At 41.9% G+C, this 17,301-nt stretch overlaps 1 protein-coding gene across 1 annotated transcript; it reads left to right on the forward strand.

Moving 5' to 3' along the window:
* Positions 1 to 12,366: 12,366 nt before the first annotated feature.
* On the forward strand, positions 12,367 to 15,531 carry LOC111966745 (cerebellin-4-like). Its single transcript, XM_023991645.2, has 3 exons — positions 12,367 to 12,746; positions 14,352 to 14,468; positions 15,238 to 15,531. Exons 1-3 carry the CDS (start codon positions 12,450 to 12,452, stop codon positions 15,433 to 15,435), a joined length of 612 nt encoding a protein of 203 aa, XP_023847413.1. The 5' UTR covers positions 12,367 to 12,449; the 3' UTR covers positions 15,436 to 15,531.
* Positions 15,532 to 17,301: the final 1,770 nt, after the last annotated feature.

Raw genomic sequence — 17,301 nt, forward strand, 5'->3', positions numbered from 1 at the left:
TTGGGCATGTCTGTGCGACATAGCTATTGTTAGCTGCTAATTCCAAAGTTGAAGAGGATGTTTTACAACCGTGCAACGATTGTTTTGGACAAAGGACAACTTGCCCAAGATTCTGATGGAAGCTCGTCCAAAAGTAAGAGCTATTTATGATGTTATTCCGTATTTATGTGGAAAAATGTAAAAGTGTTTGGCCGCTATTATTGCGGCACTGGTCTGGCTGTAACGCACACTGTATGTCTAGTAAAGTTAATTTTAAAAATCTAACACAGCGATTGCATTAAGAACTAATTTATCTTTCATTTGCTGTCCAACTTGTATTTTTTTGTCAAGTTTATGAATAGTTTTCGATTAGAATAGGTCCTTCTCCAAAATGGCGCCGGACAGATTGCTCTAAGTTTTGGCCACTATTCTCATTGTATAACCACGATTTGTGCCGCTAAATATGCACATTTTCGAACAAACTCTATATGCATTGTGTAATATGATGTTATAGGACTGTCAGCTGAAGAATTCTGAGAAGGTTAGTGAAAAAATTAATATCTTTTGGTGGCTTATACTTATCGCTATGTTTTTGCTTGAATCAATGCTGTTGTGATGTTTGCTATTGTGGTAAGCTAATATAACGTTATATTGTGTTTTCGCTGTAAAACACTTAGAAAATCTGAAATATTGTCTGGATTCACAAGATCTGTGTCTTTCAATTGCTGTACGCTGTGTATTTTTAAGAAATGTTTTATGATGAGTAAAAAGGTAATACACGTTGCTCTCTGTAGTTATTCTAGTCGCTTTGGTGAGTTTTGTGATAGTGGCTGCAATGGTAAACTATGATTTATACCTGAAATATGCACATTTTTCTAACAAAACATATGCTATACAATAAATATGTTATCAGACTGTCATCTGATGAAGTTTTTTCTTGGTTAGTGGCTATTTATATCTTTATTTGGTCGAATTAGTGATGGCTACCTATGCAGGGAAAAATGGTGGAGAAAAAAAAAGTTGTGTCTTTTGCTATGGTGGTTAGCTAATAGAAATACATATTTTGTCTTCCCTGTAAAACATTTAAAAAATCCGAAATGATGGCTGGATTCACAAGATCTGTATCTTTCATTTGGTGTCTTGGACTTGTGATTTCATGAACATTTGATTATATGATATCCCTGTGGCTTTAGGCTAGGCTATGCTAGTCAGCTTTTTTGATGGGGGGGATCCCGGATCTGGGTTTGTGACTCGTTATTAAGCACATTTTTACTCCTGAACTTATTTAGGCTTGCCATAAGGGGTTGAATACTTATTGACTCAAGACATTTCAGCTGATAATGTTTTATCAATTTGAAAAAGATTCTAAAAACAAATCCAATTTGACATTATGGGTATTGTGTTAATTCCAGCGACACTACATCTTATAGTAAATGCAAGCTGTTACACAACAAAATGTGGAAAAAGTCAAGGGGTGTTGTAACGTGTACGCTAATAATCAGGAAGGAAGTACAAGGAGTGAATTTAATAAATAAACAAACATGGAACAAAACAAGAAACACGAGTAGCGTACAGACATGAAACATATAAACAGAAACAATAACGCCTGAAGAAAGAACCAAAGGGAGTGACAGATATAAGGGAGGTAATCAGGAAGGTGATGGAGTCCAGGTGAGTCTCATGAGGCGCAGGTGCGCATAACGATCAATCAATCAATCAATCAATCAAATCAATCAATCAAATCAATCAAATTTTATTAGTCACATACACATGGTTAGCAGATGTTAATGCGAGTGTAGCGAAATGCTTGTGCTTCTAGTTCCGACAATGCAGTAATAACCAACAGTAATCTAACCTAACAATTCCACACTACTACCTTACACACACACACAAGTGTAAAGGGATAAAGAATATGTACATAAAGATATATGAATGAGTGGTGGTACAGAACGGCATGGCAGATGCAGTAGATGGGTATAGAGTACGGTATATACGTATAGATGATTACTGTAGGGTATGTAAAACACTTAAAGTGGCATGAGTTAAAAGTGCTAGTGGTACATGGTATTGCATAAAGATGGCAAATGCAGGTAGATGATATAGAGTACAGTAATATATACATATGAGAGGTAATGTAGGTATGTAAAAATTGTACGCTAAAGTGCCCCAACCACCAACCCCCAACCACAACCCCACCACAAATACTGCCCATGCGGCCGCTGCCAACCTACTGACTCAACTCCAGCCACTTTTAAAATGGGAATTCGTGAAATATGGTAAAAATCCACTGCCACCTTGGAAGCCAATGCACTAATACCATGTTTTTTACTATTACCCTACATTACCCATTCTCAATTGTATATATACTGTCTCATATCATTTCTACTGCATCTCCTCTATGGCCAACAGACCACAGCCAACCTTGAACTATACATAACGAAACGAATCCTGACGTTAAGCTAGACACATTACACATTTTTATTACACATGTTCAAATAAATAATTTGGATCTTGTTTGCTAACAATCGATACAATTTCATTATGATTTATTCTAACAATGTATAATGTTTCATTGCTTAAATGGCTAGTGGTACATTTTTACATAATTTCCATCAATTCCCATTTTTAAAGTGGCTGGAGTTGAGTCAGTATGTTGGCAGCGGCCGCTAAATGTTAGTGGTGGCTGTTAACAGTCTGATGGCCTTGAGATAGAAGCTGTTTTTCAGTCTCTCGGTCCCTGCTTTGATGCACCTGTACTGACCTCGCCTTCTGGATGATAGCGGGGTGAACAGGCAGTGGCTTGGGTGGTTGTGTCCTTGATGATCTTTATGGCCTTCCTGTGACATCGGGTGGTGTAGGTGTCCTGGAGGGCAGGTAGTTTGCCCCTGGTGATGCGTTCTGCAGACCTCACTACCCTCTGGAGAGCCTTACGGTTGTGGGCGGAGCAGTTGCCGTACCAGGCGGTGATACAGCCCGACAGGATGCCCTCGATTGTGCATCTGTAGAGTTTGTGAGTGCTTTGGACAAGCCGAATTTCTTCAGCCTCCTGAGGTTGAAGAGGCGCTGCTGCGCCTTCTTCACAACGCTGTCTGTGTGGGTGGACCAATTCAGTTTGTCCGTGATGTGTACACCGAGGAACTTAAAACTTTCCACCTTCTCCACTACTGACCCGTCGATGTGGATAGGGGTGCTCCCTCTGCTGTTTCCTGAAGTCCACAATCATCTCCTTTGTTTTGTTGACGTTGAGTATGAGGTTATATTCCTGACACCACACTCCGAGGGCCCTCACCTCCTCCCTGTAGGCCGTCTCGTCGTTGTTGGTGATCAAGCCTACCACTGTAGTGTCATCCGCAAACTGATTGATTGTTGCGTGCTGGCCACGCAGTCGTGGGTGAACAGGGAGTACAGGAGAGGGCTCAGAACGCACCCTTGTGGGGCCCCAGTGTTGAGGATCAGCGGGGTGGAGATGTTGTTACCTACCCTCACCACCTGGGGGCGGCCCGTCAGGAAGTCCAGGACCCAGTTGCACAGGGCGGGGTCGAGACCCAGGGTCTCGAGCTTGATGACGAGTTTGGAGGTACTATGGTGTTAAATGCTGAGCTGTAATCGATGAACAGCATTCTCACATGGGTATTCCTCTTGTCCAGATGGTTAGGGCAGTGTGCAGTGTGGTTGCGATTGCGTCGTCTGTGGACCTATTGGTCGTAAGCAAATTGGAGTGGGTCTAGGTGTCCGGTAGGGTGGAGGTGATATGGTCCTTGACTAGTCCTCAAGCACTTCATGATGACGGAAGTGAGTGCTACGGGGCGGTAGTCGTTTAGCTCAGTTACCTTAGCTTTCTTGGGAACAGGAACAATGGTGGCCCTCTTGAAGCATGTGGGAACAGCAGACTTGGGATAAGGATTGATTGAATATGTCCGTAAACACACCAGCCAGCTGGTCTGCGCATGCTCTGAGGACGCGGCTGGGAATGCCGCGAATCACGATGGTGATAGGTGTGCGTAATAATGAGTAAACTGGTGACAACGAGTGTCAGAGAGGAGGTGCGGGAGTAGGCGTGACAGTACCCCCTCCCTCCAGCCGCAGGACGCCGACGGTCCCGAGGACCAGGAGCGGGCCGATTGCTTCTGCTGATGCTTGGGAACCTGCAGAGCCAGTTGAGGCGCGGGAGCCTGTAGAGCCAGCTGAGGTGCGAGAACCTGATGAGCCAGCTGAGGCGCGGGAACCCGACGAGCCAGCTGAGGCGCGGGAACCCGACGAGCCAGCTGAGGCGCGGAAACCCGACGAGCCAGCTGAGGCATGGAATCCCTACGAGCCAGCTGAGGCATGGAATCCCTGCGAGCCAGCTGAGGCATGGACGCCCTGCGAGCCAGCTGAGGCATGGAAGCCCTGCGAGCCAGCTGAGGCATGGAATCCCTGCGAGCCAGCTGAGGCATGGAATCCCTTTGAGCCAGCTGTGGCGCAGGAACCCGACGAGCCAGCTGAGGCGCTGGGAACCCGACGGGCCAGCTGAGGCATGGAATCCCTACGAGCCAGCTGAGGCATGGAAGCCTGACGAGCTAGCTGAAGCATCCCCAGTAGCTTCGGCAATGGAAGCCTGACGAGCCAACCGTCGGCACCCGCCTTTGGACCCAACGTCACCAGTAAAAAATGTTAATCCCTGTTACTTCCCTTTGGTGAGGCGTTATTCTGTAACGTGTATGCTGGGAATCGGGAAGCAAGTACAGGGAGTGAATTGAATGAATAAACGAACATGGAACAAAACAAGAAACACGAGTAGTGTACAGACATGAAACATATAAACAGAAACAATAACGCATGAGGAAAGAACCAAAGGGAGTGACAGATATATGGGAGGTAATCAGGTAGGTGATGGAGTCTCATGAGGTGCAGGTGCGCGTAATGATGGTGACAGGTGTGCGTAATAATGAGTAAACTGGCGACAACAAGCGCCAGAGAGGATGAGCGGGAGTGGGCATGACAGGTGTGAATACTTTCTGAAGGCACTGAGTATACAAAACATTAAGAACACATGCTCTTTCCATGACATAGACTGACCAGGTGAATCCAGGTGAAAGCTATGATCCCTTATTGATGTCACTCGTTAAATCCACTTCAATCAGTGCAGATGAAGGGGAGCAGACAGGTTTAAGAGTCATTTTTAAGCCTTGAGACAATTGACACATGGATTGTGTATGTGTGCCATTCAGAGGGTGAATGGGCAAGACAAAAAATGTAAGTGCCTTTGAACAGGGTATGGTAGTAGGTGCCAGGCACAGCGGTTCATGTCAAGAACTGCAACGCTGCTAGGTTTTTCATGCTCAACAGTTTCCCATGTGTATCAAGAATGGTCCACCACCCAAAGGACATAGAGCCAACTTGACACAACTATGGGAAGTATTGAAGTCAACATGGGCCAGCATCCATGTGGGACGCTTTCGACACCTTGTAGACTCCATGTCCCGAAGAAATTGAGGCTGTTCTGAGGGCAACTCAATATACTGCATATAATGGTGTGTATAGACAGAATGGACAGTATATCGACAGAAAGTGTGTTTACAGCAATAGTTATATAGGATGAGCCTTGACTAGAATACGTTATATACATTTGAAGTGGTCAAACACAAACAGTATGTAACCATTATTAAAGTGACCATTGCTAAATGACTATGTACATAGGGCAGCAGTGTCTAAGGTGTAGGGTAGAGTACTGGGTGGTAGCAGGCTAGTACCAGTGACTAAGTTCAGGGCAGGGTACTGGGTGGAGGCCGGCCAGTGGTGACTATTTAACAGTCTGATGGCCTGGAGATAGAAAGATAGCTTTGATGCACCTGTACTGTCTGCGCCTTCTAGATGGTAGCGGGGTGAACAGGCCGTGGCTCGGGTCACAGAGGTAATTTATCATCTTCTTGACCTTTCTGTGACACAGGGTGCTGTAGATGTTCTGGAGGGCAGACAGTGTGCCACCCTCTGGAGAGCCCTGCGGTTGTGGACGGTGCAATTGCCATACCAGGTGGTTATACACTCCAACAGGATGCTCTTAATGGCGCATCTGTAGAAGTTTGTGAGGGTCTTAGGGGCCAAGCTGAATTTCTTCATCCTGAGGTTGAAAAGGTTCTGTTGCACCTTCTTCACAAAACTTTCTGTGTGGATGAACCATTTCAGGTTGCCAGTGATGTGTACGCAGAGGAGCTTGAAGCTTTTCACTCTTTCCACTGCGGCCCCGTCAATGTGGATTGGGGCATGCTCTCTCTGCTGTGGTCCTGAAGTCCACGATCAGCTCCTTCGTTTTGTTGACTTTGAGCGAGAGGTTATTTTTCTTTTCCTTCCTATTTTCACTCCGCCAGGCGCCTCACCTCCTCCCTGTAGGATGTCTCGTCGTTGTTGGTAATCAGGCCTACCACTATTGTGTCGTCAGTAAACTTGATGATTGAGTTAACTCTTAAGGATCTCTACAGATCGGTGTCCCACACTCGGGACGGTTGAGCTAACGTGCGCAAATGTGATTAGTAACAAGAATATTACCCAAGACATAGACATATCTTATATGGGCAGAAAGATTAAATTCTTGTTAATCTAACTGCACCGTCCAATTTACAGTAGCTATTACAGTGAAAACATACCATCCTATTGTTTGAGGAGAGTGTACAGTTATGTACTTGAAAATGTATATATTGACCAATTAGGCACATTTGGGCAGACTTGATAGAACATTTTGAACAGAAATGCAATGGTTCATTGGATCAGTCTAAAACGTTGTACATACACTGCTGCCATCTAGCGGCCAAAATTGAAATTGCGCATAGAGTCCAAAGTCAGATAATGCATTTCAAAGATGATGGAACAAGAAAATACAAAAAATGTATATTTCTTTCTTTGTATTATGTTTTACCAAATCTAATGTGTTATATTCTCCTACATTAATTTCACATTTTCACAAACTTCAAAGTGTTTCCTTTCAAATGGTATCAATAATATGCATATCCTTGCTTCAGGTCCTGAGCTACAGGTTTGGGTATGTCATTTTAGGAGAAAATTGAAGAAAATGGTCTGATCCTTAAGAGATATTAACTAGCCTCTCAAAGCACTTCATGATGACAGAAGTAAGTGCTATGTGGCGATAGTCATTTAGTTCAGTTACCTTTGCTTTCTTGGGTGAAGGAATAATGGTGGACCTTTTCAAGCAAGTGGGGACAACAGACTGGGATAGGGAGAGACTGAATATGTACGTAAACAATCCAGCCAGCTGGTTTGCGCATCCGCCGAGTACCCAGCTTGGGTTGCTGTCTAGGCCGGTAGCCTAGCGAGGGTTAACATGCTTAAATGTCTTACTCATGTCGGCCACGGAGTGTCTCGTGTCTGAGCCATTTAATTGCGATTCCACTTTGTCCCTGTACTGTTGTTTCGCCTCTTTGATTGCCTTACGGAAGGCATAGCTGGTCTGTTTGTACACGTCCATGTTCCCCAGTCACTTGTCATGGTTAAATGCTGTGGGCTCGTGCTTTCAGTTTTGTGTGAATGCTGCCATCTATCCAAAGTTTTTGGTTTGGATAAGTTCTAATCATCACAGTGGGAACAACATCTGCATCATTGAACTCGGGGCCCTGGGTCTGAACCCGGCACGTGCAACTGGGTCCTGGACTTCCTGATGGGCCACCCCCAGGTGGTGAAGGTAGGAAACAACACCTCCACTTTGCTGATCATAAAGGACAGCAACGACCCGAGCCACTGCCTGTTCACCCTGTTATCATCCAGAAGGCAAGGTCACTACAGGTGCATGACAGCTGGGTCTGAGAGACTGAAAAACAGCTTCTATCTCAAGGCCATCAGACTGTTAAATAGCCATCCCTAGGCGGCTTCTACCCGGTTACGTAACCCTGCACCTAAGAGGCTGCTGCCCCATATGTATACTGTAGACTTGAAATCACTGGCCACTTTAATAATGTTTACATATTTTTGCTTTAATCATCTCATATGTACAGTTGAAGGCGGAAGTTTACATACACTTAGGTTGGAGTCATTCAAACTCGTTTTTCAAGAACTCCACAAATTACTTGTTAACAAACTATAGCTTTGCCAAGTCGGTTAGGACATCTACTTGTGCATGACACAAGTACATTTTCCAACAATTGTTTACAGACAGATTATTTCACTTATTAATGCACTGTATCACAATCCCAGTGAGTCAGAAGTTTACATACAGTAAGTTGACTGTGCCTTTAAACAGCTTGGAAAATTCCAGAAAATTATGTCATGGCTTTAGAAGCTTCTGATAGGCTAATTGACATAATTTGAGTCAATTGGAGGTGTACCTGTGGATGTATTTCAAGGCCTCCCTTCAAACTCAGTGCCTCTTTGCTTGACATCATGGGAAAATCAAAAGAAATCAGCCAACACCTCAGAAAAAAATGTAAACCTCCACACGTCTGGTTCATCCTTGGGAGCAATTTCCAAATGCCTGAAGGTACCATGTTCATCTGTACAAACAATAGTACGCAAGTATAAACACCATGGGAAAACGCAGCCGTCATACCGCTCAGGAAGGAGACGCGTTCTGTCTCCTAAAGATGAACGTACTTTGGTGCGAAAAGTGCAAATCAATCCCAGAACAACAGCAAAGGACCTTGTGAAGATGCTGGAGGAAACAGGTACCAAAGTATCTATATCCACAGTAAAACGAGTCCTATATCGACATAACCTGAAAGGCCGCTCAGCAAGGAAGAAGCCACTGCTCCAAAACCGCCATAAAAAAGTCAGACTATGGTTTGCAACTGCATATGGGGACAAAGATCGTACTTTTTGTAGAAATGTCCTCTGGTCTGATGAAATAAAAATAGAACTGTTTGGCCATAATGACCATCGTTATGTTCGGAGGAAAAAGGGGGAGGCTTGCAAGCCAAAGAACACCATCCCAACCGTGAAGCACGGGGTGGCAGCATCATGTTGTGGTGGTGCTTTGCTGCAGGACGGACTGGTGCATCATGAGGAAGGAAAATGATGTGGATATATTGAAGCAACATCTCAAGACATCAGTCAGGAAGTTAAAGCTTGGTCGCAAATGGGTTTTCCAAATGAACAATGACCCCAAGCATACTTCCAAAGTTGTGGTGGCAAAATGACTTAAGGACAACAATGTCAAGGTATTGGAGTGGCCATCACAAAGCTCTGACCTCAATCCTATTGAAAACTTGTGGGCAGAACTGAAAAAGCGTTTGCGAGCAAGGAGGCCTTACAAACCTGATTCAGTTACACCAGCTCTGTCAGGAGGAATGGGACAAAATTCACCCAATTTATTGTGGAAAGCAACCTGAAACGTTTGACCCAAGTTATACAATTTAAAGGCAATGCTACCAAATACTAATTGAGTGTATGTAAACTTCTGACCCACTGGGAATGTGATGAAAGAAATAAAGCTGAAATAAATCATTCTCTCTACTATTATTCTAACATTTCACATTCTTAAAATAAAGTGGTGATCCTAACTGACCTAAGACAGGGAATTTTTACTAGGATTAAATGTCAGGAATTGTGAAAAACTGAGTTTAAATGTATTTGGCTAAGCTGTATGTAAACTTCCGACTTCAACTGTATATACTATATTTTATTCTACTGTATTTTAGTCTATGTCTCTCTGACATTGCTAATATTTATATATTCCTTATTTCCATTATTTTACTTTTAGGTTGTATGTATTGTATGTGTTGTTGTGAATTGTTAGATATTACTGCACTGTTGGAGTTAGAAACACAACCATTTTGTTACACCTGCAATAACATCTGCTAAACATGTGTTTGTGACAAATACAATTTGATTTTGATTTGATTTATGCACTTCCTGATGAACTCAGTCACCGAGTCAGTCTATACATCAATACTATTCTCAGAGGCAACCAAGAACATTTCCCAGTCCTTGTGCAATTAGACTTTTGCTTTTGATCCAACCCCTCCGAAAGACATACAGTACATACATACATACACACACACACACACACACACACACACACACACACACACACAACACACCAACACACACACACACACACACACACACACACACACACACACACACACACACACACACACAACACACACACACACACACACACACACACACACACACACACACACACACACACACACACACACACACACACACACACACACACACATACATACATACATACATACATACATACATACATACATACATACATACATACATTACATACATAACCATACATACATACATACTTGTAGCGACCCGCACAGACAGCGGTGTGTTATGTGGTAGGCTATTAGTGGGTTGTGTTGTACTTACCAGTGTTCGCGGTGTCCGACATGCCAATCAACCTGCTATCTGCCAATCACGGGGATGCCTGGAATGTTCTGATGCCGGGCATCCTGGTGTTTGGCGGAGTGGCGTGGAGGGGGGTTGGGCAGGGGGATGGAGCATTGGAAGTTAAGACCAGGTTTAGCCATTGTTCTCTCTCTTACGTCTGGGCTTCACAAGAGAAGGTCACGGTTGGCTTGTGGGGTATCTTTCGTTTATTTGGCGTGGGCTACGGCCAAACAGTAGCCTGTGTAAAGTTGGGTTAATAAACCGTCAATTCGTAAACTCAACCCTCTGTCTGGACAATTGTTCCTTTAGGATCTTGTCAGGTCATTACAATACATACACTGATTTTGGAGGGCTGCCTCTGGCTGCTGGCTCACCTCTCTAACCTCTAGGCTACCTGCCGCTAGTCTATTTCTTTACCTCAGACAGTTCAGGGTATTGCAATGTCAGGAAAGTACCTTGTACAGACAGACAATCACAAGAGAAAAACCCACAACCATTCACAGTGCCTCTGTGACCAATAAGTATTTTTATCCCTAGATAGTTAGCCTCTTGAAGTGTCCACTGCTGACCATGTTGTGATGGCCCAAGTTTGAACAATCTCCAAATGGCTTACATGTCTCCCTCCCACTGATCATACAACTGTCTGAGGTGAATGCAACAGCCAGTCAATATTATGTCATAACTGATGCTTCTTTGACCCAATAGTTTTACTCTAAATTCAGTGGTTACCATTAACCAGATGTTGTTAGGACCATTCTTACAGTGACTAATGTACAGTATGCACTATGTGGCAAGTCAGTTTACAGTGAGGTATGTCGGCCTATAATGGGGCTAAGCAGCATTGTCATTGTTTAAAATCTCTATATCCTATCATTTACTTTGAATAGGCAATAATTGGCAGCGAGATTTCTATTTTTAATAAAGCCCCAGAGTCTGTAATTCCAATGACAAAACAGTTTTGTTCCCCTCTCTATAGATTGCATTTGTTTTAAAATGAATTAATTGCCGGGGGGCTGCTGTTGGAATATTAATTCAATTTGTGCTCTGTTCCAAAGTCAAAAGCTGAGCAATTTTATAGAGGCCTCTCTTCACACACCAGCCACTGAGCACACACTGGTTGAATCAACGTTGTTTCCATGTACTTTCAATAAAATGATGTTGAACCAACGTGGAACAGATGTTGTATTGACATCTGTGCCCAGTTGGCAGCTTTGTATAATATAACAGAGCATCATACTCTTGACGGTCTTTTTAGCTAACATTCCACTCCTTGCCACTCCTGTCATGACATGTAATAGCTGAACAGAGGGTGCAACCAGTCTACATGCAGAAGTGTGTAAAACTTTGTAATTCCATTAAGTGGATACCATACCATTTAATGGATCCATTCAGGTTAGTTTGGTGTCATTAAGGGACTCTTTTTTTAAGGGTTAGGCTTTAAATTGTTTAAATACAGCTTATTATACGTTTGCGGTAAATAAATACCAAATATCCACTGTTCTAAAGAAAAAGCTTTGTTTGATCTCCAAACAATTATGCCTATGACCAAAGATCGAATTGATTAATAACAGTCTAGTCCATACCTTGGCTTGCATCCACTATGTATCCAATCTCATTGTTGTAACTTTCTTGAACGAGGTCAGGTATAGGCTACAGAAATACTGAAGTGAGGAATATGTAAAGATGAAAGCCTGGCGATAAAGATGCATAATAGTAGAAAAGCGAACTGTGTGAAAAATATTTGCATACATACGTTGGTAAATGAATGCGTCTGGACCGTGCGTAGGCATATCACCACGGGGACTAGCAGTCATACCGCGTAATTTGGAGTCGCAGAGCATCAACCAGTCATTGCGCTTCTTCTTCTCAGATTGAAGCCCTCATGCAGCCACCTATTTCGGATTATTATTTTAATCACAAACATCATGTAAAAGAAAATGAGACAAAGAGAAAATAAACTGGATCGTCATTTCGATCAATTGTCAACATTTGAAGATCTGGATTTTGTTGAAAATATGTCTTTCGCCAATATAGCATACGGCTGGATCCAATAAGAATTTTAACGCGTCAGAAACGTGTGCGACTGGGGGACCAGAGAGGACTCGGAACTTCATACGGAGTCTTTTAAAAAAATGGTGCTGTTACGGTTGTTGTACAAGGTGATGGTAAACTCTCTTGTTCTTATGTTCAGTTTGGCGTTGATCTCTGAGTTTGTGGGAGCTCAGAATGACACGGAGCCTGTAGTCCTGGAGGGCAAATGTCTTGTGGTTTGCGACTCTAATCCGACTACGGATTGGAAGGGCTCGTCCTCTCCTCTTGGCATTTCGGTACGTGCGGCAAACTCCAAGGTCGCTTTTTCTGCGGTCCGGAGCAACAATCACGAACCGTCGGAGATGAGCAATAAAACAAGAATCATATACTTCGACCAAGTAAGACGGTTTTGTATATTTTTGAGATAGTAGATAATGTTTCATTTTACTTCAACTTTATAACATCAAAGTTGCCGTGATAAAACTGCACTGCAATGCTGTGTAGGATCCACGTTTTAGGCTACATAACTAATTGACGACATAGTGGCAGGGTTTTTCCCCCAGCAAAACTAAATTGAAATAATAAAACTAAACACAAATAATTGGAGGGGTCTAACAGTTGGTTTAGAGAGCAACCTACATGTATCAATAATAGTTCATTATTGATTGACTGATTGGTTGATTTTAATTTTAATGATTGATCAACAATAATGGGCATAGCTCACGTGATCAAACACAATAAAGGGCTATAAATGACCAGCAGGCAGAAGCAATGGTAGGGGTTCATCTGAGAATAGGACATAGCACACTCCCTGTCACAATCACACATGCACCTGAATTTACCCCTCATTCTTTACACACACACACACACACACACACACACACACACACACACACACACACACACACACACACACACACACACACACACACACACACACACACACACAGTCTTGACAGCTAACCTTTGGCACACAATTCAGTCCCATTCAAAATCCTATTTTTCGTAACCCCAAACCCTAAACCTGACCTTAAGCCAAAAACCTAACCTTAACCTGACCTAAAACTAACCCTACCTCCTAACCCTAATTCTAACCCTAACACTAATTCTAACCCTAACACTACTTCTAACCTAACACTAATTATAACCTTAACCCTAAACCCCCTAGAAATAGCATTTGACCTTGTGGGGACCAACAAAATGGCCCCAGTTGGTAAAATGTTTGTTTGCTTACTATTTTTGTGGGGACTTCTGGTCCCCACAAGAATCGTTAAACACGTCCACACACATACACACACACACACACACACACACACACACACACACACACGCATGGTAGAGGTGCTTGTTTTGGCTTCATCAATTTTATTGGGTGGTACCAGGGCCATTTCTAGCATTTTGGGGGCCCTAAGCAAGATTTGGTTGGGGGGCCCCCCCACATCACAGGCAAAATATTTGATCCTAAAATCACTGTGATAGTACAACTCCTGGTGGCACATCAACTAGAAGGACCTTACATACATCACCTCTTCATCGCCAAAACCTTAGATAAATCACCTCAACATAGCCAAGACTTTGCATAAATCATTGGCTGAATCTGCCTAATTGGAAGCCTATTGGGCAAGATTACAGCTGGGGTTTTTAGTCATCGCTGTTGTTAAAGAATCATTAACTCTATATCTGGCAGTTGGTCCTAGAGGTTTGTGGCGATGTGCTTGATTGAAGTCACGCTCGCAAATCTCTTTGTGTCTTGTAGGTTGAGTCATAGGCTGCATGGAATGTCACATTACATGATTAAAACTGTCAGTACATTTTTTTCTCTAAGGAGTTGAGGGGTCTACAACTGCTGAAATATCAGATTTAACACTACAGCCTTGTCACCCTAATTTGAGTGTCACCAGATGAAAAGCTGGTGGTTAAGCCATAATTATTTGAATAGTTAGTTGAACCATTGAGGATAATATATATTCACCTTCTAAAATGCTTTATTCTTCTTTCTCTAGGTTCTTGTGAATATAGGCAACTATTTCACATTGGAGTCAGTGTTTTTGTCACCCAGAAAAGGGATCTACAGTTTTAATTTTCACGTTATAAAAGTGTACCAGAGCCAGACTATACAGGTAAGCAATTTGTTTTGGCCTAATTGATTCAGCAATTTAGCTCCAGTTATGATATAATTTGATTCCCCAGAGACATAATTTGATATACATTTGCTATGGCTACATTCTTTGAAAGGGCCTTCTAATGGGGTTATTAACAGTGTATTACAGATTAGGAAATGTGTCTAAGACTATTGTGTCTAAGTCTATTCTGGACTATTTCCTGTGTAGGACTATTTGGACATATTGGATTTGCATTGACAGAATGGTGCATTGCAGGTTATGAGAGGAAGCTGAAACAAATCTCTGACAAATAACTTAATTTCAATAGATGAGCGAATTACCTGTGTTAATGTTAGCTAATCTTCTAATTTGGTTATGTATGTTTGCACAATTGTAGCCTCAATTTCCAGTAGTTTCATTGCAAATCTCCAAAGCCTGGAGAATTCTGAGCTCTCTAACGGTGTGAAAAGTGTGAGGAGACTACATTTGTTTATTAAACATACCATCTTATTATTCTGGCTATTTAAGAGAGTGACAAAACTAAGCTAAAAAATAATGTTGTTTTTTCAAAGTACATTGTCAAGGGAAGGGCTTCTGCATACTGTTCATATTTTAACCAAGATCAGAAGTGAATAGCAAATAGCTACAGTAGATAGCTGTGGATGATTACAATGTTTGGCTATGGGCATACAGTAATATCATGGGGACATTAACTGTAGGAGCATTAGCTGTATTTCTCCCCTGTCTCATTTATTTTTTCTCATTGCTGTCTCTTTGGGTCATCTAGGTGAACTTAATGTTGAATGGTAAACCTGTCATCTCAGCTTTTGCGGGTGACAAAGACGTAACTCGAGAGGCAGCCACCAATGGAGTTCTGCTCTTTTTGGATAAAGAGGACAAGGTCTACCTTAAACTGGAAAAGGGGAATCTAGTTGGCGGATGGCAATACTCTACGTTCTCTGGTTTCCTTGTTTTCTCTCTGTAAAAAGAAAGAAAACCTCACCATTCAAATGACTTTATCAACAATGTGTTGTTACTGTATAATTAAAACATTTCTACATCAGTTGGATCTAGCCAAAGGATGGATGATATTATGTTCCATGGTCAAGGATTGCTACAGAGAGAAGAAAAGCGACATTGGAAAGAGTTGATGTTTGATAGAAATGGGAATCCCTCTACAAATGCAATACTGCTCCAGAAAATGCCATAGTACAGCTCATTGCTATGCTCATGTTACTTGACAACTTCAACAGAGGAACAACACTTCACAACAATTCTTCCCTCACAAACTTAACAGTCCCAGAATATGTTTAGCATCTTTTAAAAAGTTTACATGACAGGCCTTTTCAAGTCACCATGCCTCTTTTTAGGATGTCTTTCCTATGGGGGGAATGGATTTGTTTTTCTTGGCAAGTGTGGCATGTGTGATATTACAACGCCGAATTCAGAGCAAAGTCTATCTTCCAACTATGAAATGACCCCCTCCTTGCGTGTACAGTCACACACGCTCTCTGTAGAAGTGATAACTAGTGTCACACTTGTCTTCATTTGGAGGGTGTCATTCTAACACCAGGATTAACTTGTGAAATGAGTCTGACAATGCAGGTGTTGAATTAATAATTGAATGCACCTTTAAATAAGACCAGGTAGATTTTAATCAGATAAATTGACGCTCTGGGAAAGTAGACATAACCAGAAAGTTAGAAAATGTTTGAGTACACCAGACAAATCCTGTCTCGTCTGATGAAACAAAAAGTTGTGATTGCATAGGACTGCATCAGAGAAGCAGGTCATTGCAAATATCAACAGCACAAGTTTATTTTGTCTGGCCATTCTCATTACAAGAAGAGATCTGGCTATTAAACAACCATATGTCTAAACAGATGTTGTAATATTGTCGTTGAACTGAGAAGTAGTGGAGGCTCAAGTTAATGCTCAAGATTTGGACACTGCAGTAGGTCTGGCCTTTTGACGTCACCATTGACCTCCCTCCCTGTCATGTGTTGGTTAGTACTTTGACCTTAGATGGGTACATCAGTGGAGGCATATGTGATACTTCGTTGAAGAGATCACAATTGTATACTGTATGTTAGCATTTGATTTTATGCACAATATTTTCTTTATTCATTTAATATTTACGCATTGGTTTATTCATAATAGTTTGTTTGATTTAAATGCTTATTTGAATGAACCGATTTGGCATTTACAGCCAATGATTTCAATTTGCTATGTCGTCAATGACTGCCACATAGCCTGTAGCACCTGCAACCCATGTGAAATTCTTTCTTACCATTTGTTTACAGTGCATTTTTACAATATTCGTTTTTTTACAATATCTTAAATAATTGGGAGATTTGAGGGATAATTATTCGATCCAATCTATCAACAGATGAAATGTAAAGAAATAAGGTGTGTGAAATGTGAATAATGTAGATAGTTCCATAAGACTAGACATTTTCCACACAAACTTAATCTCACTCACCTTCTCTAACCTTTCCCCCTGAAATACACGTAGGGAAAGTGTCCTGTTGGCCATTTTGCTTTGATAGAGCAGCTGTTGTGTTCACTCTTAAACTTATGTAATTGTATGGTCAACAAAAACCTTTCCTGAGTAAATATAATGTCACTACATTATTTATTGATTTATATTATCTAAACTCAGAATGGTTTGATTTTCTCATAACATATTCCTGAGTTGACAATTGCTTTTTGTGCATATACTGTAACTATCATGGTTGTGAGAATATATGTTTTGTCTGTGAATGTTATGCCTCTGTGGATCTCAAAAGTGTGTCATTAGAGAAATGAATGGTTTGCCTATTTCACAATTCCTCGGCTGGCAACTCAAGTC

Source organism: Salvelinus sp. IW2-2015, linkage group LG7 (assembly GCF_002910315.2).
Source record: "Salvelinus sp. IW2-2015 linkage group LG7, ASM291031v2, whole genome shotgun sequence".
NCBI lineage: Eukaryota > Metazoa > Chordata > Actinopteri > Salmoniformes > Salmonidae > Salvelinus > Salvelinus sp. IW2-2015.